Source organism: Pan paniscus, chromosome 1 (genome assembly GCF_029289425.2).
Source record: "Pan paniscus chromosome 1, NHGRI_mPanPan1-v2.0_pri, whole genome shotgun sequence".
In the NCBI taxonomy this organism is placed as follows: domain Eukaryota; kingdom Metazoa; phylum Chordata; class Mammalia; order Primates; family Hominidae; genus Pan; species Pan paniscus.
Window position 1 is genome coordinate 23,672,755 of NC_073249.2, and position 23,138 is coordinate 23,695,892.

The window sequence follows — 23,138 nt, forward strand, 5'->3', positions numbered from 1 at the left end:
GTCTTGCTCTGTTGCCCAGGCTAGAGTCCAGTAGTGCAATAATAGCTTACTGCGGCCTCAACTCCTGGACTTAAGGCATCTTCCTGCCTCAGCCTCCCAAGTAGCTGGGACTGCAGACACATGCCACCACACCCAGCTAATTTTTAAATTTTTTATGGAGATAGAGTCTTGCTATGTTGCCCAGGCTGGTCTCGAATTGCTGGGCTCAAGTGATCCTCCTGCCTTGCCCTCCCAAAGTGCTGGGATTACAGGCGTGAGCCACCATGCCCGGCCTCTCTTCATTCCTTATCAATACAGCAGCCACTAATTTGTTGCATGGACTAGGAGTTGGCTACACTTTAACTTTGCACTATTTGTGAAGAAAGCACTTGCTAAGCAAATTGCTAGACAGAATCGTAAACTGAATGTTTAAAATTTGAAAAACTTCTTCAGAAACTCTTAAGTATTTTAGAAATATTTACTAATATGTAAATACTCAATACCAGAATCATTTTTCTGTATTTCCTTGAAGCAACTCCTCAAAGTTGCCTGCTAGGCAACACCTGGAAACAGTAATTCCACTTAATGTATAACTTTAAAGAGAAAAAAAAAGTCTCCTCATTCTCATACAAACATTGCATGACTCATGCTTTCCCCTATTTTAAGAGGCCTTTTTAGTGAATGCTGTTGCAATCCGTGGGGATTGATGTATGAATTTGTCTTTCAAGCAGGGATGCTTAAATTGCAGTTTTCTTCCTCACAGCTCTTATTGAGACCAGAAATTGTCCTACTGTTTAATTTCATGATTGATATACCTATGGGCTGTCTCTCTCACTAAAATGTAAGCACATCCAGGCCCTGTTACCAGCACCTAGAACAGTGCCTGGCAGGTGGTAGGTGGGGATTTACATGGTTCTGGAATCCCCTGGAATTGTATGTATAATTTTGCGTGTATGGTGAGGGGGTATTGCATGGTGGCCATGAGCATTGACCTTGGAGCCAGGTTGCCTGTATTCACCTCCTGGCTCAGACACTCACTAGCTGTGTGATCTTGGGCACAAGCCACTTACCTCTGTCGGCCTCAGTTTACTCATCTGTAAAATGGGGACAAAACCTCACAGGTTATAATGAGGATTAAATAAATCAATATATGTAACAATACCTGGTCAATAGTGAGTATGTATTTTGCTGGTGGTTTTTTTTTTTTTTTTTTTTTTGAGACGGAGTCTCACTCTGTTGCCCAGGCTGGAGTGCAGTGGGGCAATCTTGCTCACTGCAACCTCTGCCTCCCAGGTTCAAGTGATTCTCATGCCCCAGCCTCCCGAGTAGCTGGATTACAGGTGTGTGCCACCACACCTGGCTAATTTTTGTATTTTTAGTAGAGACAGCGTTTCACCACATTGGCCAGGCTGGTCGCAAACTCCTGACCTCAAGTGATCCACCCGCCTCAGCCTCCCAAAGTGCTGGGATTACAGGCATGAGCCACCGCACCTGGCCTTGCTGGTTGTTAATATGTGTGTAGATATTTTCTGGTCTGAGGGTCGTTTGCTTTCCTTAGACCCTCTGAAAGGTCTGTGACCTTAAAAAAGGCTACCTGAATAGGATTTCAGTGATGGCTCAAGGTAGATACTGACCTAGCACAAACAATAAATCTGTTCCTTTGGGTCTTTAGAGGGGATAGAGATGTGTTCATTTTTCCCCAGGAGAAGTGCCAGCTGATTGCAAGCCAAGTGGGTATAAACTTGTCAGTTCCAGGCAGTTAGCTTCATACTACTAAAAAAGGCTAGCGGGTGCGGTGACTCACGCCTACAATCCCAGCACTTTGGGAGGCTGAGGCAGGAGGAATGCTTGAGGCCAGAAGTTCGAAATCAGCCTGGGCAACATAGCGAGACCCCGTCTCTACAAAAAATAAAAATCAGCGTGGTGGCATGTGCCTGTAGCCCCAGCTACTCAGGAGGCTGAGGTGGGAGGATTGATTGAGCCCAGAAGGTTGAGGCTGCAGTGAGCCATGATTGCGCCACTGTACTGCAGCCTGGGTGACAGAGTGAGACCCTGTCTCTAAACAAAACAAAACAAAACAAAAGCCCTCTTTGTATTAAATTTCAAAATTTCCCCCTTTTGGAGGATAAAAGACAAAGAGAAGAGAGGTCTCCGCTGGCACAGAAACCAGCAGCGAGATCACTCTGCCATCCTTTCCCTTGGATCCGTGGGCACGTCTCCTGCTTGGGGTGTTTTCTTTTCCAACGGTGTCTTTTGCCTCCTTCTCTCCCTGGCCACAGGGACGCGTATCCCACGTGTGAGGTGGTTGATGTGCAGCTGTGCTACAACGTGGCCAAACTGATCTACCTGTGCAAGGAGAAGTGAGTGGCGGGCGGGCCTTGCAAGATGCTTCCTCCTTCCTTGCTGGCCTTGCATCCCCCAGCTAGGAAGGGAGGCGGGAGGCCCTGGACCCCTCCTTCTCCCCTGGCGTTCGATGGTTGAACTGTGGGTATGGGGGTCCCTGCCACAGGATTCTGAATCTGAAGTTTGTGCCCCCGCTCCCACCCCTACAGAAAGAAGACTGAGAAGAGCCTGACCTATTACACAAACCTGCAGGTGAAGACAGGCCAGCGGACCCTCATCAACCCCAAGCCCTGTGGCCAGTTTTGCTGCTGTGAAGTGCTGGGCTGTGAGTGGGTAAGGGTCCCGCCCCCCGGCTGGGAGCAGAGGCATTGGCATCAGGGTGCCCCAGACACCAGCATGGGGCCACGTCATCCCAATGGGATGTGTCTTCTGGCAGGAAGACGCCATCTCTTACTACACACGGATGAAGGACAGGCTGCTGGAGAGGATCACAGAGGAAGAACGCCACGTCCAGGACCAGCCCCTGGGAATGGCCTTCGTCACCTTCCAGGAGAAGTCCATGGCCACCTAGTGAGTGTGGGCACATCCAGACCCCTTCTTGGCTGACTCCCTGTTCCCCTCCAGATAACTCACTGTCCCTCTCGGGTGGAGATGATACTGCTGACCCACCATCCCTGGGATTTATCTGTGGTGTTTCCTTCTCCTCCCTCAGCTACCCACACTCACTTTCAGCCAGCCCAGCCCATGTTTGTGTAACAGGCGGTGGGGGTGTGGGCAGCAGCCACGGAGTGGGTGATTCTGGCTGACCCCCTCGAGCTGATGTGGCCTGGCCCCACTGCCGGGCTCTTCCCTGCTGCCCTGGACCCATCCTGTTGGCTTCATGTGCCAACCTTGCCCCAGGGGAGATGGAGGCACCCTCCTTTCAGACATCTGCTCTGGGCCACAGATCCTTCTGTCTGTGGCTCCCCACCTTCCCACAAATGCAAAGCTGTGGGGAAGACCCCTGGGGCACGCTGGGGCGCTCACTGCAGTGGGGAGCTTGACCCTGGGGAGTGGCTTTTCACAGTGGCCCTTGGCACGGGACTCCGGCTCTCATGCCTGTGATCTCAGTGTCATCTCGCCTTAGGAGCAGCACGGGGTGGGTCGGGAGAGGGGTGTGGAAAGGTGTCCAGCCACTGCCCCTCCCCCTGCCTTCCCTGCCCCGGGCATTGTGACACTAGGAATGGACTCACACAGGACTTCCTGCCTCCTTGCAGACACTGGGGCAGGAGGAAAGGGGAAGGCATCTGAGGCAGGAGTAGAGGGGCTGCTGGGCTCCTTACGGGAGGTTAAAGGAGGAAAAGCTGTGACCTGTTGAGATGGTGAGGGTCGAGGTGGGAGCCCTGAGGAGGGAAGCTTGGGAACAGGCAGTGTGTAACGTGGTCTATTGCTACCCTTGGGCCTGGGGAAAAAGTGACAGAAGGAAAAGCTGAGCCACTGGCCTGGCAGTAGCATTGATCAGAGCTCCAGCTTAACAGGCAGGGTGGAGGGGGATGGCCCTATGGAAGAGCAGTGTGTTGCCCTCAGTTTCCTTATCTGTAAAATGGGAATCGTACTCCCTTTGTTGCTGGTGGTTGCGAGGATTAAACAAAATTCTCCACACAGTGTGCTTGCATGGCACCTCTTACATAGCGTTACTCATAATACACTAATCACAACAAAGCAAAGGTCCTATGCCACTGCCTCCCACTCCTACTCAGTCCCCACTTGCCGCATGTGTGCGTGGTAACCTGAGTAGCCTGGGCCTGGCTGTTGCTACATTTCCTTGCAGCATCCTGAAAGATTTCAACGCCTGCAAGTGTCAGAGCCTTCAGTGCAAAGGTGAGCCCCAGCCGTCCTCCCATAGCAGGGAGCTCTATACCTCCAAGTGGACAGTCACCTTTGCCGCTGACCCTGAGGACATCTGCTGGTGAGCTCCTAGACCAAGGAGAGGTGGGAGAGAGGCCTGGGTTCCTGGTGGGAGCTGCCCATCACCTGGAGCACAGGTGTGACCTGGCAGTCAATGGAGATCTCCACACATCTGCAATTCTGTGGGCCGTGATGCTGTGATGTGCTCGGTGTGGCCCAACTGGGGTATCTGCCCAGCCCTTCTCTCCAGTGTTCCTCCCTAGCATTCAAGTGCTACCCAGCAGAAATATAATGCCAGTTCTGTGTCTAATTTTAAATTTCCTAATAGCCATGCTAAAAAAGTAAAAAGAAACAGTTGAAATTAATTTTAATAATGTATCTCGCCCAATATATCCAAACTGTTATTTCAACATGCAGTCAATTTTTGAAAAATGTGAGATGTTTTACATTCTCTTTTTCACACTTAGTCTTCAAATATCTGGTGTGTATTTTACACTTCTAGCACCTCTCAATTCACACCAGCCACATTTAAAATGCTCAGTAGCCGCATGCAGCTTGTGCAGCCTTACTTAGGTCCAGTGTCAGCCTGGGGCCGTGCTGGGGAGCTGAGCTGTGTCCATGGGGGCCCTGGTGAGCCTCCAGCGCTGTGCTGAGGGTAAGGGCACCCAGCGCAAGCCCCAGCGCAGCTGCCTGTCCAGCCCTGCCTCAGCTCCTTGCACAGAATGAGCTTGAAGTGCTCCCCTCTGCTCGGTTCTAGTTCTGCCTCTGACAGTTTTGCTCTTTGGTTCACAAGGCTTCCTAAACTCAGGCTTGCTTTGTGGGTCTGTTCTTTGGGATGAGAGGCCAGGGCAGGTGCAAGCTATGCCTTCACTCCTTTGTCCCTGCCTTCCTCCTTCCTGTACCCCAGCTACAGCCCCGTTGGGAAGAATGTGTCGTTAGTCACAAAGCATTGCAGATGTGTCTAAGAAATGCCATGCTGGGGCCGGGCGTGGTGCTCACACCTGTAATCCTAGCACTTTGAGAGGCTGAGGCAGGCAGATTGCCTGAGCTCAGGAGTTCAAGACCACCCTGGGTAACATGGTGAAACCCTGTCTCTACTAAAAATACAAAAAAATTAGCTGGGTGTGGTGGTACACGCCTATAGTCCCAGCTACATGGGAGGCTGAGCAGGAGAATTGCTTGAATCTGGGAGGCAGAGGTTGCAGTGAGCCGAGATCACACCACTGCACTCTAGCCTGGGTGACTGAGCAAGACTCTGTCTCCAAAAAAAAAAAAAAAAAAAAAAACAGAAAAAGAAAAAATAAATGCCATGCTGGAGCCTTGTTTGGCCTGCTTGGGTGCTCATGCCATCTCTTTGGGTAGGTTCTGGCCCCCAGACTCTAGCTGGGGAGCCACATCTGAGAGAATAATTGTTCCCTCTGAGCTCTTGGGGACCTAAGATTTGGTCTTTCTGTAGTTGAAGGTCAGTGCGGAGAACTTGCCCCCAGGCTAGTCTCTTGGTCTGCCTAAATCTGACCTTCTGACCCACCTAAGCCACGAGCACTGGGAGACAAGCCTCAAGACCTGTATCCCCTCTCCCGCTGCAGGAAGAACCTCTCTATCCAGGGCCTCCGCTGGTGGCTACAGTGGCTGGGCATCAACTTCACCCTCTTCCTGGGGCTGTTTTTCCTGACCACACCCTCCATCATCCTGTCCACCATGGACAAGTTTAATGTCACCAAACCCATCCATGCGCTGAATGTGAGTAACTGTTCTGCAAGGCCCCTCCCAGGATAGCTGGTGAGAAGAGGGCTTGGTGGATGGGGAAGGAGTGGGGAGAGGAGTGGGGTGTGTGCGGGGAACTAAACCAGGGGGTCATGTTGCTCAGCTCACATCCTTGCTTTTAAGCCCTGAGCAGGCATGGCCACATTTATTACAAAGTCCTTATAGTAATGCCATACACACACACACACACACACACACATACACATACACACATATTATATGTATATATACACACACATGCATACATATATATTTTAATAGACTATCTAAATACTGAATGGTAGGCATCATTTGAGTTGAATGTGGTATATTCAGGTTGGTAGACTATCAAGCATCCATTCAAAATTGTATAGATTTTGTGGCACCCATGCAGGGCTCCTGACAGAAGCAGGGATGTACCAGTGAGGCATGTCTGTCATGGACACTACGGGGAGGGGCCAGGAAGGAAGGAAAAGAGCTTCGTTGATTGGGGTGGCAGGATCACAAATTATTTCTTTTACATTTTGGTTGCTAATGACCTTGTTATAAAACTATTTTGGGGCCGGGCACGGTAGCTCACGCCTGTAATCCCAGCACTTTGGGAGGCCAAGGTGGGCGGATCACCTGAGGTCAGGAGTTCAAGACTAGCCTGGCCAACATGGCACAACCCCATCTCTACTGAAAATACAAAAATTAGCTGGGCGTGTTGGTGGGCGCTTATAATCCCAGATAGTCAGGAGGCTGAGGCAGGAGAATCGCTTGAACCGGGAGGTGGAGGTTGCAGTAAGCCGAGATTGCACCACTGCACTCCAGCCTGGGCAACAAGAGCGAAACTCCATCTCAAAAAAAAAAAACAAAAAAAAAAACTATTCTGTATAGGTAACGAACGATTTTCAAAAATCTTAGATGAATCAGTGAGATAACAGCCAAACACTCACTCAACTGGCATCTACTCAAAAAGCTATTGGTTTCTCATGATTAGCTTTGCCAAACCATCTCCCTAGATTATTTTTCTTTTTAAATTTCACTTTGCATTTGGTTAATCATTCCCTGGGAAAGCACACGGGGCAGGTGGGCCTCCTTGTCTTCACTTTGCCATTCCCTATCTGATGAATTCTGAACCTCAGTTTTTCATCCAAGAACTGGAGTTAAAACACCTGCACTATTATACAGGGTGTGAGGCTGTTGTCATGATAATCAATGAGCTGATGTGTGGTTGAAGCTCTTATCTGACTCCATAGATAGTTTTAAACTACCTAAGTATAAATTCAGCAGCTTTGTTTAAGATTTAAAGCAGGTATTATAAATATGCATTCCTTTGCCAATCTTTTAATAGAAGGACAGGCCTATTCTTTTGAGGATGGATCTGCTGATGAGAGCTCCCCTTTGTCTACTTTACATCAACCACACCCTTATTTCATTGTTTTGTGATTCCAGTGTTGGTTTCTTTAAAGTAAAGGAAGAATTTAGATATTTGCCAAGCCATTCTGAATATAGAAACTTCCTAGATTGCATATCCCTTGATCTTTTATCGTTAATTTACTCTCATCTAATTAACAGCGTTTTGTTTTTTTTTTAGAAATTGACTTTTATTAAGTCTTTCCAAAGTAGCCAACTTAGTTTTCAAAGAAAATTTCTCTCTATTTTTATGTTCATCTAATCAGTGACAGTAATAAGTCAATCAGCTCATGTAATCCCAGTAACAAACAGCAGGATTGTGGACACACACAGTGGAGCCCTGATATGCTGCAGCTGGACAGTGGGAGCTGAGCAGGCAGGGCACCCCCGCCCCGGCCAGGACTCCAGGCCTTCGGTGTTCAGTCTTGCCATAGCATCAGTCATTGGTTTTGTATAGGGAGCAGAGAAGGTTATTTAATCTGGTTAGTCAGATAAGTGGAGTTTACTCGTATGTGAAATTGCTTTCTTTGCTGTGCTGTGAGGAGCTGTACAAATATAAGGTGCTGTTACTGATTATTCAGCCAACATTTATGGACTACCAACTCTGTACCTGGCACAGTTTTGGTTCTGGGGTCAGAGATGACAAACACCTACCCTGGGAGTCCACTGAGCGACCATACCAATAGGTCATGGCCTCAGAGCCGCGTGGCCCACGGCCCCTGTGACTCTCTCTCCTGTGGACCTTTCTCCTAGAACCCGATCATCAGCCAGTTCTTCCCCACCCTCCTGCTCTGGTCCTTCTCAGCCCTGCTCCCCTCCATTGTCTACTACTCTACACTGCTGGAGTCTCACTGGACCAAGTGAGTGCCCGGGAGCCCCGAGGCCCTGCCCCTAAGAAAGATATCTCTGACCACTCCCTTGTCCACACCCTAACCCCCCAGCTGCTCAGGCAGTGGGCACATGGCAGGGGCCTCACTGGGGGCACATAGAGCATTTGGGGGACTGCGAGTGCTCACCTTTGACTTCCTGCAGGTCGGGGGAAAACCAGATCATGATGACCAAAGTCTACATATTCTTGATCTTCATGGTGCTGATCCTGCCCTCCCTGGGTCTCACCAGGTATATGCCACCACCTTCTGCTCTAAATTCAGAATCAGAGTCACATCAGGAGAGCACTGTCCCCAGGAGAATGCAAACGGTTTGGTAGCAGAAGCAAACCTCTAACAATATCTAAGCCTGTCGCAACCACTCGGCGTGCAGTACGGCTGGGTCATTGATTCTTCTGGCAATATGATTGATTGTTCTTTTTAAAAAAGAAAAAAACACCATATTGGTCAGGCTGTTCTTGAGCTCCTGACCTCAGGTGATCCACCCGCCTCGGCCTCCCAAAGTGCTGGGATTACAGGCATGAGACTCTGTCTCAAAAAAAAAAACAAAAAACAAAAAAACAAAAAACCAGCTTGAAAATTTTGTGGCCAGGCACAGTGGCTCACGCCTGTAATCCTAGCATTTTGGGAGGCCGAGGTGGGCAGATTGCTTGAGCCCAGGAGTTCCAGCCTGGGCAGTCTGGCGAAACCCCATCTCTACAAAAGAGAAAAGAAAATGAAACTTATCAAGGACCTTCCACTTAGGGAAGGCCTCATCATGGCTTTATTTATCTCAAGGAAGGAAGTTTCTGTTAAAGCAGACTGTGACAGGTCATGCCGTAGTAAGTGGCATCGTTGAGAACAAAAGTCAATCTCGAGCTTTGGCCTGTTTTTAGAGCAAAAGAAAATGAAAGCATGTGTAGTGACAATATGGAATGCTGGAAATAAACTCTTAGGGGGTTCCTTTGTTTTTCAGTCTAGATTTTTTCTTCCGGTGGCTCTTTGACAAAACTTCCTCGGAGGCCTCCATCAGGTTGGAGTGAGTATTGCCAAGTTGAGTTCTGGAGCCATGGCCCTGGGTGAAAGTCCCACAGGGGCTGGGGCTGCAGTGGGATGGGTGGGGGCGGTCGTAGCCTATGCTTCTGAACAGGCATCTTCCTCCCCAGACAGCAGGGCTTGGGGCCTCACCTCCACCCTGCCAGGTTTCTGGTAGATACTGTGGGAGCTGACCCACTTTGTGCTATGCTTGCAGAAATGTGGTTAATTTTTTAGGCCAGAACTCAATTAGCAGCCGTCTCATTCATTGAAACTTACTGAGCACAGAGTCACATGGGGAGAAGGAATTGCTGGGTCTCGGTGGTGCCAGGGAGTGGGGAAAGGAGAATAATAATTAAAGATGGCAGCCAGGATGCCTCTGGGCTCTGGGGATTATTTTTGCCAGAATAGAATTAAATTTATTACTGATGTATCCTTGTTAGTATTTTAAACTTATACCATGCCACTTAATAGTAATAGCTATTGTTTAAGAAGGCACTATGCTAAATGCTTTATGCATCTTTTTCTCACTGTATCTTTACAACGAGCTATGAGGAAGATACTATAATTCTCTCCATTTTACAGATGAGGAGACTGAGGTTCGGAGACATTGAATAACTTGCCCAAGTTTACCCAGCTGGTTAAGGAACAGAGCTGGGATTCAACCCCAGCCCCTACAGACTATACATTAGGTCTTAATATAGGTCCAGAGGCTTGGCATTGACTTTCCTAAAAGAATGTGCTTACCTGTAAGGATGGGGCGAGTTATTTTAAATGAGTTCTTGCTGAGTAAGCTGATGAGTTGGGAGCTGGTGACTGTGACAGACACACATACATACAGCCAGCAATAGTCTAGGTTGACAGTGACTTTCAGATTGACAAATCCAGTGACCAGCTCAATCCTCATCTTATGATCTATCAGCGACATCTGACACATTTATCCGAGCCTTCCTCCTCGAAGCTCGGCCTTGGGTCTCTCATCCCACAGCATCCTCTTGTCACCCTCCTTGGTGGGTTCTCTCCCATCTCCCCAACTCTAGATTTTGGCTGCCTGAAGGCTCAGCCCCCAGTTCTGGGTCCACACTGCCTCTCTAGGTGACTTCAGCTGAACCCACGGCTTCCATGCCATGATACCGCTCCTGAATTAACTTATGCGGACAACATCCACATTTATGCCTCTAGCATGCACCTCCAGGCTGGTAACCCAACTACCCACCTCAAACTCCAGCTGGAGTTTTACTGGGTACCACGGATGTTACCTGCCCAAAACCAAACTCTCGACTTTTACCCTCAAATCTGCTACTCTACAACTTTCCCCATTCCATATTGTTTTTCTACTTGTTTTGGCAAAAAACCTCAAAGTTCACCTTGTTTCCTTTCTATCCCTCCCATGCCATACCCAGCCTACCAGAAAATCCTGACAGCTCTCTCTCTAAAGTAGATCCAGAATCCCTTCATATCTCACCACCTCCATCACAACCGCCCTCATCCCACATGGGGATGACACAGTGGCCATCTGCGTAGTCTCCCTGACCCCATTGGAACAGATCCCTTGCCCTGGGCTGGCCCCCAGCCCCTTTCAGCCTTGTCTTCTGCCTCCCCTCGCCCACTGCTGTCCAGCCCCTGGATGTGCAGCAGACGAGGACATCCTCAGGCGTCTTGTATGTTGTTCCCTTTCCCTGGAATCCTGTCTTCCCAGGTTTGGGGATGACTTGCTCCTTCACCTCTTCACATTTCTGCACGAATATCACCTTGTTAGAAAGGCTCCTCCAACCCCTGTATGACATAGGAACCCTCCCTGCTTTGTTTTCCTCTAGTGCTCACCGTCCCCAGCAGATGGAATATTTGTTTGTCTGCTTGTTTGTGCCCCCAGCTAGAATGTGAACTTCAAGAGAGTGGCGCAGGGGCTTTGTTCTATTCTCAATGCCTAGAAAGGTGCTTGGCGCACAGATGTGTTTCCCAAATATGTGCTGAATGAACGGAAGAGTATACAGCCCTCCCAGGGCCTTTCTGCTCCTGCCCAGCCTAGGGGCCCCTCCTCTCCCTCCAAGAGCGGCTCTCAGCTCACAGACCTGGGCCCCGGTTTCCCCAGGTGCGTCTTCCTGCCTGACCAGGGCGCCTTCTTTGTGAACTATGTCATCGCCTCGGCCTTCATCGGCAATGGCATGGAGCTGCTGCGGCTGCCAGGCCTCATCCTCTATACCTTCCGCATGATCATGGCCAAGACGGCTGCCGACCGCAGGAATGTCAAGCAGGTGCCATCCCCTGGGCCCAGGGCTGTGCCTCTGACTCCCTCCCATGTCCCCCTTCACTGACCCGAGGGCCTCTCACCCCCACTACCCCCGCTAGTGGGTAGCATTTACCTGACTACCCACTAGTGCAGGCACTGGGCTAAGTGCTTCTCAAACCTGGGTCCAGGCAGGCGTGGCCTCCTCCAGCCTCCTCTCTAGCTCACAGGCTGGAGGAGAGAGCTTGGGACTTTGGCATTTGAAACGGTTTGATCGCACACATACATACATACAACTCAAACCAACAGACTCTTTTTCTGTAACCCATTTGCATAAATTCTTAGCCAAACCCCAGATGTCAAAGGCATTTTCGGCTTGTGGCATTTATTCCAGGATTCCCTGAACTGGAGGGTGTGGCTTTCTCTTTTATTCTCCTCTGCCATGGTGGGCACTGTGCGAGGAAAGTGGGAGAAGTGCTGCATTCCTTCATTTCATTCTCAGCCCCCTTATGAGCTGGGCACTGCTAGTATCCCGATTTCACAGAGGCATGAACTAAGCTGGCCCAGGATCCCCTGCTAGAAGGGCTGGAGTCACTCTACACCTCTTCCCTGACCACCTCTTCCCTCCAGGGGCTCACATGCCTGTTGGGTGGAACGAAGGGAGCACTAGCAAACACGCATCACCATGCCTCGGGAGGGCTGGGTGCACTGAGTGAAGCAGGGCAGGCTGGGAGGGATGGGAAGGACCTTGGGAGGCGGGGAGCCACGCATCTCCTATTTCCAAAGTCCTCCTCCACCCTGCTCTCCCATCACCACTTAGAGAGCACAAAAGGGTGTTTGAGGTGGAACAAGTCCATGAGCTCCTCACCACCTCCTCCTCCCAGAACCAGGCCTTCCAGTACGAGTTTGGAGCCATGTATGCGTGGATGCTGTGTGTCTTCACTGTCATCGTGGCCTACAGCATCACTTGTCCCATCATCGCGCCATTTGGTGAGTGGCCCTGGAGCCTGTCCCAGGGTACATGGATGGCTGATTGCACCAAACCTCTCGGGGACAGCTATCACCAGGGCACAATGGAGTTCCCAAAACCACAGCCACAAGAGCCACAAGCTGCCAAAGACTCACGTGACACCAGATTTCACTCATTTCTTTCTTTTTTTGTTTTGAGACAGGGTCTCATGCTGGTGCCCAGGCTGGAGTGGCATGATCTTGGCTCACTGCAACCCCCACCTCCTGGGCTCAAGCCATCCTCCCATCTCAGCCTCCTGAGTAGCTGGGATTACAGGTGCCCGCCACCATGCCTGCCTAATTTTTTGTATTTTTAGTAGAGATGGGGTTTCACCATGTTGGCCAGGCTGGTCTTGAACTCCTGACCTCAGGTGATCCACCTGCCTCAGCCTCCCAAAGTGCTGGGATTATAGGCATGAGCCACAGCACCCGGCCTCATTCATTTTTAAATGAATTCCTCCCACTGGCCCTCAGCTAGGACCGCTCTTAGTACTTCTGGTCTGAGGTTCTCTGCCCACTGAGTACGTCGTTCATGGTTGATTTCTTTAGCAGCAAGTAAGACAGTGCCAGAGTCACAATCAAAGCTCTCGTGCTGCTTTCACTCTGGCAGATGCCTGCCTCCACGTGGATTACCACATTTCTCACCTCATCCTACAAGGCAGTTCCTGTTTCTATTCCCCCTTCACATAAAAGAACTTCGTATGTTGTTAGTAAGCAGGAGAACCAGGCTTTGAACTCAGGACTGTTTAAAGACCAAGGTCCTGGCCACTGAAATAAAACATCTGCAACTGGCAGATTAATGAAAGGCTCTAGAAGGAAACAAAAAACCCAAGAGACTGCTGGCAGTGATAGCTGAGTTTTAGGGGGAAAATTTGTTTTAGTTTTCCCTGTATACTTTCTTGTGTAGTTTTAAAAATCTACAGTATTTACACTTTAAAAACAAAATTTATTTTTTAAAAAAGAACCTGGGGCTGGGCACGATGGCTTATGCCTGTAATCCCAGCACTTTGGGAGGCCTAGGCAGTGCATCACCTGAGGTCAAAAGTTCGAGAACAACCTGGCCAATATGATGAAACCCTGTCCCTACTAAAAATACAAAAATTAACTGGGCATGGTGGCAGGCGCCTGTAATCCCAGCTACTCGGGAGGCTGAGGTAGGAGAATCACTTGAACTCAGGAGGCAGAGGTTGCAGTGAGCCAAGATTGCACCAGTGCACTCCAGCCTGACCAACAAGAGCGAGACTCCATCTCAAAAAAAACAAAAAATAAAAAAAAGAACCTGGCATAATAGAAAAGGCAGCACCCACTTTCTGCTGGTCCCCTGTGTGCTCCTGTGCCACCCCTGGGGTAAGACCCTTGGGCCTCATTCTCTGTTGACTGTGATGAGGGCAGGGATCAGCCGGGTGGGAGAAGGCCAGGGGTGTGGGAGCACTGACATACAGGGGCTCAGCATGGGAAAGGCTGGGGAGGAATTGAGGCCAGGCATCCAACTGTGAAACAGCCTCTTTCCAAGACGATTCTGGAATGTTAGTGTTCTGTGGGGACAGGATCACAGACACTGTGACTCCCTTGGTGGTGCAGGGTCTGTCCCACAGACCCTGACCCAGCGACGGATGAAAGACGTACACTGCCGGGTGCGGTGGCTCTCGCCTGTAATCCCAGCACTTTGGGAGGCAGAGGTGGGCGGATCACGAGGTCAGGAGATCGAGACCATCCTGGTTAACATGGTGAAACCCTATCTCTACTAAAAATACAAAAAATTAGCCGGGCATGGTGTCAGGCGCCCGTAGTCCCAGCTACTTGAGAGGCTGAGGCAGAAGAATGGCATGAACCCAGGAGGCGGAGCTTGCAGTGAGCCGAGATCGCACCACTGCACTCCAGCCTGGGCAACAGAGTGAGACTCTGTCTCAAAAAAAAAGACAGACAGACATACACTGACAGATATTTTGCCTGTCAGTGCGGCTAAGGGGCTCTGCAGCCTGAGTCTGCAGTGTAGTCCTCAATGCCAGGCGAAGTTCGCATTTATTTAGTACAGATTAAATGACAAAGGTCTCGAGTAAACACCACTAGAGGGTAATTAACATTGCTGACCCCCCCGAATAGCGAGCAATCATGCACCAGTGGATGATCAAAGGTTGGTCTTAGGACCACGAGTAAACAAGCTATTTAGGTAAACTCCCCCACATTCCTATGTATCTGCACCCTAAGCTTTTAAGAGAATACAGCTGCCTTCAGCCAAACCCTTTACTGAAGCTATGCAAACCTCTCGGCTTTCCAAGAAGGTTTGTGTCTATTTCCTATAACTTTATCTTAAATTTTCTCCCACCACCCTGACCGATCCCCTACACCTTGGGGTCACAGATAAGTGAGGAAGTGGGTAGGAGAGAGAAAGTGAAAAAAAACTAGTAGCCAGAGGTGCAGGATGCCTCATTTTGTGTTCAGGCAGTAGAGCAGCAGCCCCAGCCCTGGCTCCTTGCCAAAATAGCCGCCCCGGAGAGGAAGAGGACAGAGGTGTCTGTGTGGCCCAGCGAGGTCTCCAGCTCACAGCCCCATCCCCTGCAGGCCTCATCTACATCCTGCTCAAGCACATGGTGGACCGGCACAACCTCTACTTCGTCTACCTCCCAGCCAAGCTGGAGAAGGGGATCCACTTTGCCGCTGTGAACCAGGCCTTGGCAGCCCCCATCCTGTGCCTCTTCTGGCTCTACTTCTTTTCCTTCCTGCGCCTGGGTGAGCAGCCCTTCTGACCTGGGGCCAGCCCTTGGCCTCCCAGCCCTGCATCCCCACCAGCCAGTCAGATCCCTCATTGCTTTCACAGCATCAGCATGGCATCCAGTCAGAATGTGGTGCCCAGAGTGAGGGCTGGTTAGGTGTCCCATCAGAACGTGGTACCCAGAATGAGGGTTGGTTACATGTCCAGTCAGAATGTAGTGCCCAGAGTGAGGACTGGTTAGGTGTCCAATCAAAACATGATACCCAGGGTGAGGGGCTGGTTGGGTGTGGTGTTGACAGCCTGGCTCCTAAGCTAGCCCGAGTGCAGGTGTAACCCTTGTGAAGGCCTGGTCAATTGTCCCATACATCCCTGGAGAGAAGATAGTGCCTTTATCAGCTGTGCAGGGACTGAACCAGAGGAAATGGGGAAGCTGATCCAGATTTGCCCTTTGAGGCTGGTGGTTGGGCCCAGCTCCTTGTACCTCCCGGCATGGAAGAGGTGGGGACGTGGAGGAGAGAAAACTGACACTCCTGGGGGAAAGACACGTCTGCCCCAGTCAGACTGGGGGTGTGGGAGGGTCCATCCTCTCTAGCCCAGGGCACTGGAGACTGGAGGGAACGGACCAGCAAGGAGGCTGAAGAATTGCCATTGACTTGGCACCCCAGTGCCTGAAATCTGACCAGGGATGATGCCAGTCATTCAGTGGGTCCCTCTGTGTGTTCCTGGCTGTGAAGACACCATCCTTGCTGCTGGAGTTGAGGGGTGGGGGTGGGGGGTTAGGCCTTACCTTTATTTTCTGCCTGAGGGAGAAGTCACGGGCAGTTTCCACACCAGGTGCGGCCCCTTCCTCAGCAGGGTGAGGGTAGGTGGTGGCCCCTCCCTGCCCACCCCAAGGCTAGCCACCCTCTATCACCAGGTATGAAGGCCCCCGCCACTCTGTTCACCTTCCTGGTGCTGCTGCTCACCATCCTGGTCTGCCTGGCTCACACCTGCTTTGGATGCTTCAAGCACCTCAGCCCTCTGAACTACAAAGTAAAGGCCCCCGACCCCACTGCCCGGTCAAGCCCTGGGAGGAACAGATGGTGGGACGGGCTCGCTGTCAACCCCGCCCACCCTTGTCTGTATCAACACAGCAGCAGCCTTCTCCAGATTCTGCTTCTCCATGGGAAAGGCGTGGGTGGTTGGGTGCCATGTGTAGCTTCCCTTCCTCCCCTCATCCCTGCACTCCCCCACCCCGTCCTCTCTCGGGCTGCCGGGGAGCTTGGTGCCAGCTGGTACTATTATTCCGGGTGTTAATAGTCTGTGTGTTTGGAGGGTGTTCGTTCACAGAGATCAGTTTTGTTTATCATCGCAAGTTTTTGCTGTTATCTGCAGACAGAAGAGCCTGCAAGTGACAAAGGAAGTGAGGCAGAGGCCCACATGCCCCCACCGTTCACAGTAAGCTGTGCCCCTCAGCCTCCGAGCTTGTCGCCCTTTTTTTTGCTTTGGTTGTAACAGTCCCAACCAGATGGGCCCCGGCAAATGTGCTTTGATCATCTCTTGCTAAGATCACATGGCAGGCAAGTTTGTGAATTAATGGCAGAGAAGGAATCCTGGTCCCCCTGGGTATTTTAACCTGCATATTTGAAACTGTTGAGGAGATAGAGTCTTGTCTCGATTCATGGCCATCCCCCTTGGTTTCAGTTCCCTGCTCTCTTTCCTTCTCTGCATATTTAATGCCTGGTGAGTTTGGGGCTTTAGTGAAGGCACATGGTAAGGCGCTAGGGTTTGACAAAGGTTTGTCATCAGCGATGCACCTGCCTGTGTGAGGTCCTCCACTAGGCTCCAAGAGGGTGTCAGGCAGACTTCCCTTTGAATTCAAGAAATGAACATTGCACCTGCTTCAGAGGAAGACCCCATGGTAGAGAGACACAGGGCTCCTTGCCTTCCTAGTTCTCTCTGCACACAGCCTCCAGGGTCCTGCTCCTAGGGTGGGGCTGGGAAGGGAAAGCAGAGCCCCAGGGTTCCAGAGCTGTAGTCACCGGCCTTCCTGACAGCCGTGGCCAGGACAGAGCCGACCTCATCTGCAGGGTTCTTTCTGGTGGCTGCCTCCCAGGTGTCAGGCTCTCTTATCGGTGTCTGTCCTTGGACAAGTTCCAAACAAGGGAGGGCCTCAGAAGGACTCATTACCCAGCGACACACCTGTGGCTATGCTGGCCAAGCAGGGAACATGCAGGACAGGTGGATGATGTCAAGCCCTCACAGCCAGGGTCTCGGGAGGAGTATGGCAGGGCTCTGTGCCTGGGGTCAGTGGCTGGAGCCTGGGATTGGGAGGAAATGAGACTCAAAATGAGACTCTCACAGATATGTTGAGCATCCCAGGGGTTCCAGGGCAGCGTTCTAAGCCCCCCTATATAGGTAGACTTGTTTCTTCTACAAAGTGAGAAATCCTCCTAGGATCCAGGGCTAGGAAGTTTAGTTTCCTCTGAGAACTGCTCTCTTGTGCTTCCTTCTGTGATCATGAGAACTGTATAACTGTGCTTTCTCTTTTGCCCTGGCTGCTAGGAAATTCTGCAGGTGTCATATTTTCGGTCTTAATGTCCTAAATGGATGTTGGTGTTTCTTCATATGTCCTTTATGGCCACTGTCTGTGTCCTGTTGGGAGAAGGGCAGGAGGGGAGGGATGCAGTGTGGAAGCTCATGCCTGTCCAAGCCAAGCACAAATCCATTTGCTGACAGCCCTACGTGCCTCGGATTCTGAATGGCTTGGCCTCGGAGAGGACAGCACTGTCTCCGCAGCAGCGGCAGCAGCAGACCTATGGTGCCATCCACAACATCAGCGGGACTATCCCTGGACAGTGCTTGGCGCAGAGCGCCACGGGCAGTGTGGCTGCTGCCCCCCAGGAGGCCTGAGGCTGGGTGAGCTGCTGGCTGGGCCAGGCTCAGGGGAGCCTGTGGGGTGAGAAGACAGGTGAAGCGGCCTGACTCCCAAGTTCATGACTTCTTCCCATCTGTTTTAGGTCTCACTGCTCTGAAAAGACACAACCAGAATGGCCTGGGGCTCAGGCCCTTGGCTGAGTGGGAATGCGTTGGGACTGCCCAGCTGAGCTATCAGGTGCCCATCTTTTCTGGTCCCAGCAGTGGTGAGGGGAGCACAGGCAGGCCTCGCCCCTCCCTTGCTCACCCAGTTTCCCCTCCGGCACAAGCTTCCAGCTCTGCAGCTGGGGTGACATCCCCAGTGGTTTGTTGCCAAGACCATGTGGTGGACTTTTCGCCCCCCAAACTGATGAGTCTGGGAGAATATATGGAGAGAGAGATGTAACAAGGGGAAGGCCTCCTCCCTTCTGAGCACACACACAACCGATAACCAAAGAGATGCTGCAGTCCAGGTCTGAGGTCCGGCTGGCATCCAGCTCCCTGCTCCATGGCCAGTCCCTCCCCAGCCCAGCAGTCCCTCCAGGCTACATCCAGGAGTAAGCTATGGGGAGCAGGTTGGGAGGTGGCCAGTGCTCCTGCCAGCTGTGCACACATCTCTGTATCCCGCTAGAGTTCTGTGTTTTTGTATCATGTTGTCAGGGACACTAGCTGGGTCAGGGTTACCCCATAGCAGGCAGGGACAAGGACCACTCATAATATGCCCATTGGACCACAGTTAAGATCCAGCCTCTCTCACCTCTTCAGGGCTGAGTGCATGAGTCTGCACCTCCAGGCAGGATCTGTGCAGTACTCACCCCCTCCATCTGCTCCCTCCAAGGTGTGGGGGTGGGCAGTGCTCAGGGCCTCCTCGGAGCCAAAGGACAGCATGGTCGGCACAGAGGAAGGGGTACCTGGGCTGGGTGCAGGGCCATCCCACTGCCCTTGAGCTGTGGCTCTGGCAGGAAGGAGGGGCAGCCCGTCCCTCTTCTCCCTCCTGGGGATTCTGGGGAATGGGATGCAACTTAAGACTTCTGCCTGAGAAGCCTCCTCCCTGCTGCCTCCAGGGGGCACCAAGGCACAAGCCTGTGCAGTTGGGGCGGGATGGGGGTGCGGAAGAGCAGGTCCAGGCTCCTAGCACAACTGGCCTGGGGCCTTGGCACCTCTGCAGGCCCTGCCTGTGCCTGTCCGCTGGCCTGGTGGGCCTGGGCTTATCTGGGCCTTCTCACTCAGGGACTCTCTTGACGCTGACTTGCCCCCGCAGTGGTGGCCAGTGCTGCCTCTGCTCCAAGCTGCCCCTGCGCTGGGAGGGGTGGGGGCGGTGCCATTGGTCTGGTGCAGCATAGCCCTGGCCAGTGGCCTCATCCCCAGCAGGCCTCCCATGCCTCTGCCAGCAAGGAGGGGCCGGCCAGCTCTGCTTGCACAGGGGGCCCCATGTGGGGTCAGCGCACGCTCATGTCACTGAGTTCCAGCTGCTTTTAGAGTAAAGTCATTTATCATCAAAGCCATGTTGCTTACCACACGGAGTTGGGGGTTGGGGAGTGAGCTTGGAGGGGTGAGGGGGTGAGCGTGGGCTCCCAGCATGGGCAGGGGACGGAGGCAAACTCATTCCTCAGAAAAGGGGTATCTTCCCCAAGAAAAGCCTGGAGGGCACTTGTGGGGGGAGGTGGCGGGCGGGGGGAGAGGGGTGGGTCATTGCCGCTCCAGCACCGACAGGAACTTGCGGATGTCCTGGGCGAGCAGCTCCGGCTCCTCAAAGGCCGCAAAGTGGCCCCCACGAACCATGTAGGAATAGGAGATGAGCTTTGGGTACCTGAACCTCACCCACTTTTCAGGCGTGTGCAGTAGCTCAAAAGGGAAGGCAGAGAAGCCAGTGGGCACATAGACCTTCATCCTGGAAGTGAAAGAGCCGACGGAGGGGTGAGGCTGTGGCCCTGCGCCCCTCCGTCCTGCACAGCAGGGGGTTAAAGCGCCTGGGGGTGAGATCAGCTGGCCCACCCACAAGGAGCCATAAAGAAAAGGACAAATCCAGGGTCTCAACCGCTCTCCCCTGAGGGCCCTCTCTTTTCTGGGAGGGACAGCCTCTAAATCCCCACCTTTGAGGGTTTCCATGTGAGACTTGGGAATCCCAGAACCATCAGTGCCACTCCAGACCAGCATCCTAGACTGGGGAGCGGTACTGAGGGCCGCCCGGGAGCCAGGCACCTGGTCCCTCCATGAGGGCTTTCTCCAAACACCTCGACCTTTAGTGTTCCCATCCAAGGGCCCCTGGGGCACCTGCAGGCAAGGCTATACTTATCCCACCACCAAGTGCCCTTCGTGGAGCCCAAGACTGGCCGTCCCCCTGCCTCCAGCCTCAGAGGCCCCTGTTCTCGGCTCAGCCAGGCTCACCGCTCATGCTTCTGGGTCATCCAGCCCTGTCCCAGGTTCTCCTTGTAGAAGCGCTGGGAGGAGATGATGGTGCCTGTTGTCCAGTAGAGCATGACGTTGGTCAGCAGGTCGTCCAGGGAGAACTTCCTGGGAACGCAGAACACAAAGCCCCACTCTCAGTGCCACATGCAGTTGTGTGACAAAGGGCAGCCGGAAAGTCCTACAAATGCCAGGCCCTGCCCATGCAGCTTCCCTCCTCAGACCTCATGCAAGGTGTGTGGTATCCTCGTGTCACAGGCAGGCTGCGCCCAGGGCACCAGACTGGAGTGCATGGATTTAGTTGAAGTGTCTCTTATCACCCCAAGGTCCTCCCCCCACCCACCTTGCCTCTACACACCTGTCCCCTCTCTCCTGCCACTGACCTCTCCTCCCTCCCCTCAACCCCTGCACCGTGAAACTGCTCAGGGCACCAGCTACTGTGGTGACCACATACCAGGCAGCATGTTCTAAGCTCCTTACCTTCTTTTAATTCATGTTTTCCTCTCAACAGCCTATGGGACATAGGTACTACTATCTCCATTTTACTTATTAAGTGGAGAATCCAAACCTAGCCAGCTTGGGTCCAGGATGCATACTCCACAGCCCCCACTCCACCTTCCACTTTCCCCAGAGCACGCGCTCCCAACCCTACCTTCCTCACTCAAACCCTGAATCTCTAGCAGCAGGGAGCAGGGACAGAGATAAAGGAAACAGCCTTTTCAATATGATTTTGGTGGCAAAATGAAAACTGGTCAATGAAAACTAGTTCCAGTATACACGTCACCTCTGTGAACTGGATTTCTGCAAGTTGGCCAAGTGCTTCCATCTCCCTTTCGGCTCTGCCCGCAGCTTGAAAACGACCACGACCACCATTTCCACCCTAGTGTGTTCCTGTTCTTTCTGGAACACAGATCTGATCCTGTCTACCTCCTGCTCAGGGATTTGGTGCTCCCTGTAACCCGGGGCCAGAGCTGCAGGAGTGGCCTAGTGGGATAGTCTGGTGGGGCCTCACATCTTGCTCCAGGTATCCGTGTGCAAGGAGCAGGCCAGACCCCTTGCCAAGGTGGTCTTGCAGCAGCTCCATCAACCCCTGTGTCCTGCTGAATGTAGGGCAGGGGAAACAGATCCCAGACGAAGGCCCTGCTGAGGCTCCTGGAGGAGGTGAGGACCGCCTGCAGGAATGAGTTTGCTTTTGATCTGGCCCCAGTGTACCTGCTTCAGCCTCTGGACAAGCCACCCTTTCCAAGCACCCTTTCCTTGCATTTTTATTGCTTTTCTCTTTGCCTAAGTTTCTCTCCTCCATCCAGGAAACTCCTACTTATCCTCCATAGGCCCAAATCAGATACATTCTCCTGGTCATTTCCCCTCTCTGCCGCTTACACAAAGAGAATCCTCCTTCCACTGGACTCTCACAGTCCTTTGCGCATTCATTCAACATCTATGTACTGGGCTCTCCCACTGTTCACCCGGCATTGTTCTAGGTGATGGGGCTACAGCATGGCCAAGACAGAGTCCCTACCCCCAAGGCAGGATTCAGTCTCATTTTACTGTCTTTCCCGTCCCCAGCACTGTCTGGTCCTCTGTGTGTCACTGAAGGAATAAAGGGATGGGCCCTGGAAAGGGTGGGTCAGAGCTGACCTTGGTGAAGCCTGAGTCAGGCCACAGAGCTGGGAGTCAGGCATGTAGAGGATACAGCCTCTAAGGCTCTGAGAGATTAACAGCCTCCTGCCTTTCTGCGACCACCCTCCTGGAACACGCAGTCACGTGACCCTGATGCCAGGCTCTCCAGGGAATCAGGAGGAAAAGCCCAGGTGCTCTTGACAATAACGTGGTGCCTGCTGCCCTGTGGGCTCCCTAATCCCCAGAGGGGCCTGTTCAGCAAAAGGAGCACAAGCAGGTGAGCCTGCATCCTAGTCCTGACCATGCACTGTGAGGCTGGGAACAACTCACCAGGCCGCCTCACCCAAAAAATGCAGCTACGTTGGTCACGGGGTGAGGATTTGTAAGAAAGCCAACAATAGAATTTGCTGAGTGCCCCATGCAGAGCAACCAGACAAGGGGATGAAGAGGGTGAGGAGGTTGGCTGCTGGGACCAGGGTCATGACTGCAGGGGCAAACCAGGGCCTCACCTTCCCAGGCCTCCATCCTCCAGGTATCGGAATTCCGTATTGGTCCAGGTGGAAAACTTCTCTAGAATATAGGCAGCCAGACCCACAGGAGAGTCATTCAGAGCAGAGCCTGGCGGGGAGCGGGGAGCAAGGGAGAGACTCAGGCCTGGGGACCAGAGAGCTGGAGCTTCAGGTGTGATGTGTGGCACTGGCCGCAGAGGGCGGGGCTGTGTGCAGGAAGCCACGTTCGAGCACAGGCCTGCCTTAACTCCTGGGTGCTCACATGCCTCGCTTCCTTAACTCTGCCTCGGCATCCTCATCTGATAAACAGGGACGATACCTTCCTACTGTCTCCCAGGGCCTGGCACACTGCCTGCTCAGCTTCCTTCAAATTGAAGGGCCTATGCCTCTGCATTTGGTGGGGTCCCAATGAGAAGTGCTGTTTTTAAAAAGGCGGGGTTTTTCAGTCTATGTGCTCTGATTCATGAAAAATGAGAAGCCACCTAAAAAAGTCTAAAATAGGGGATCAG

The 23,138-nt window shown here is 52.3% G+C and overlaps 2 protein-coding genes across 10 annotated transcripts in view; one reads left to right on the forward strand and one right to left on the reverse strand.

Moving 5' to 3' along the window:
• Positions 1–19,595, forward strand: part of TMEM63A (transmembrane protein 63A) — a 39,529-nt gene extending 19,934 nt beyond the window's left edge. For 3 of the 4 annotated variants that reach the window (XM_063596551.1, XM_008967793.5, XM_063596536.1), the window contains 12 exons: positions 2,259–2,339; positions 2,532–2,655; positions 2,759–2,892; positions 4,133–4,270; positions 5,796–5,949; positions 8,104–8,210; positions 8,383–8,469; positions 9,193–9,255; positions 11,344–11,506; positions 12,363–12,468; positions 15,049–15,216; positions 16,116–16,535. In XM_063596551.1, the coding sequence (XP_063452621.1) occupies positions 2,259–2,339; positions 2,532–2,655; positions 2,759–2,892; positions 4,133–4,270; positions 5,796–5,949; positions 8,104–8,210; positions 8,383–8,469; positions 9,193–9,255; positions 11,344–11,506; positions 12,363–12,468; positions 15,049–15,216; positions 16,116–16,495 (1,705 nt within the window). In that variant the 3' untranslated portion in view covers positions 16,496–16,535. Of the gene's footprint in view, positions 1–2,258; positions 2,340–2,531; positions 2,656–2,758; positions 2,893–4,132; positions 4,271–5,795; positions 5,950–8,103; positions 8,211–8,382; positions 8,470–9,192; positions 9,256–11,343; positions 11,507–12,362; positions 12,469–15,048; positions 15,217–16,115; positions 16,536–16,573; positions 16,637–17,917; positions 18,098–18,198 lie in introns of those variants that run through there. The other variant, XM_034947815.3, reaches the window with a different exon arrangement.
• Positions 19,568–23,138, reverse strand: part of EPHX1 (epoxide hydrolase 1) — a 35,342-nt gene continuing 31,771 nt past the window's right edge. For all 6 annotated transcript variants that reach the window (XM_034947823.3, XM_055107504.3, XM_055107508.3 and 3 more), the window contains 3 exons: positions 22,630–22,738; positions 20,483–20,608; positions 19,568–19,985 (listed from right to left, as the gene is read on the reverse strand). In XM_034947823.3, coding sequence (XP_034803714.2) covers positions 19,784–19,985; positions 20,483–20,608; positions 22,630–22,738 — 437 coding nt within the window. In that variant the 3' untranslated portion in view covers positions 19,568–19,783. The remainder of the gene's footprint in view (positions 19,986–20,482; positions 20,609–22,629; positions 22,739–23,138) is intronic.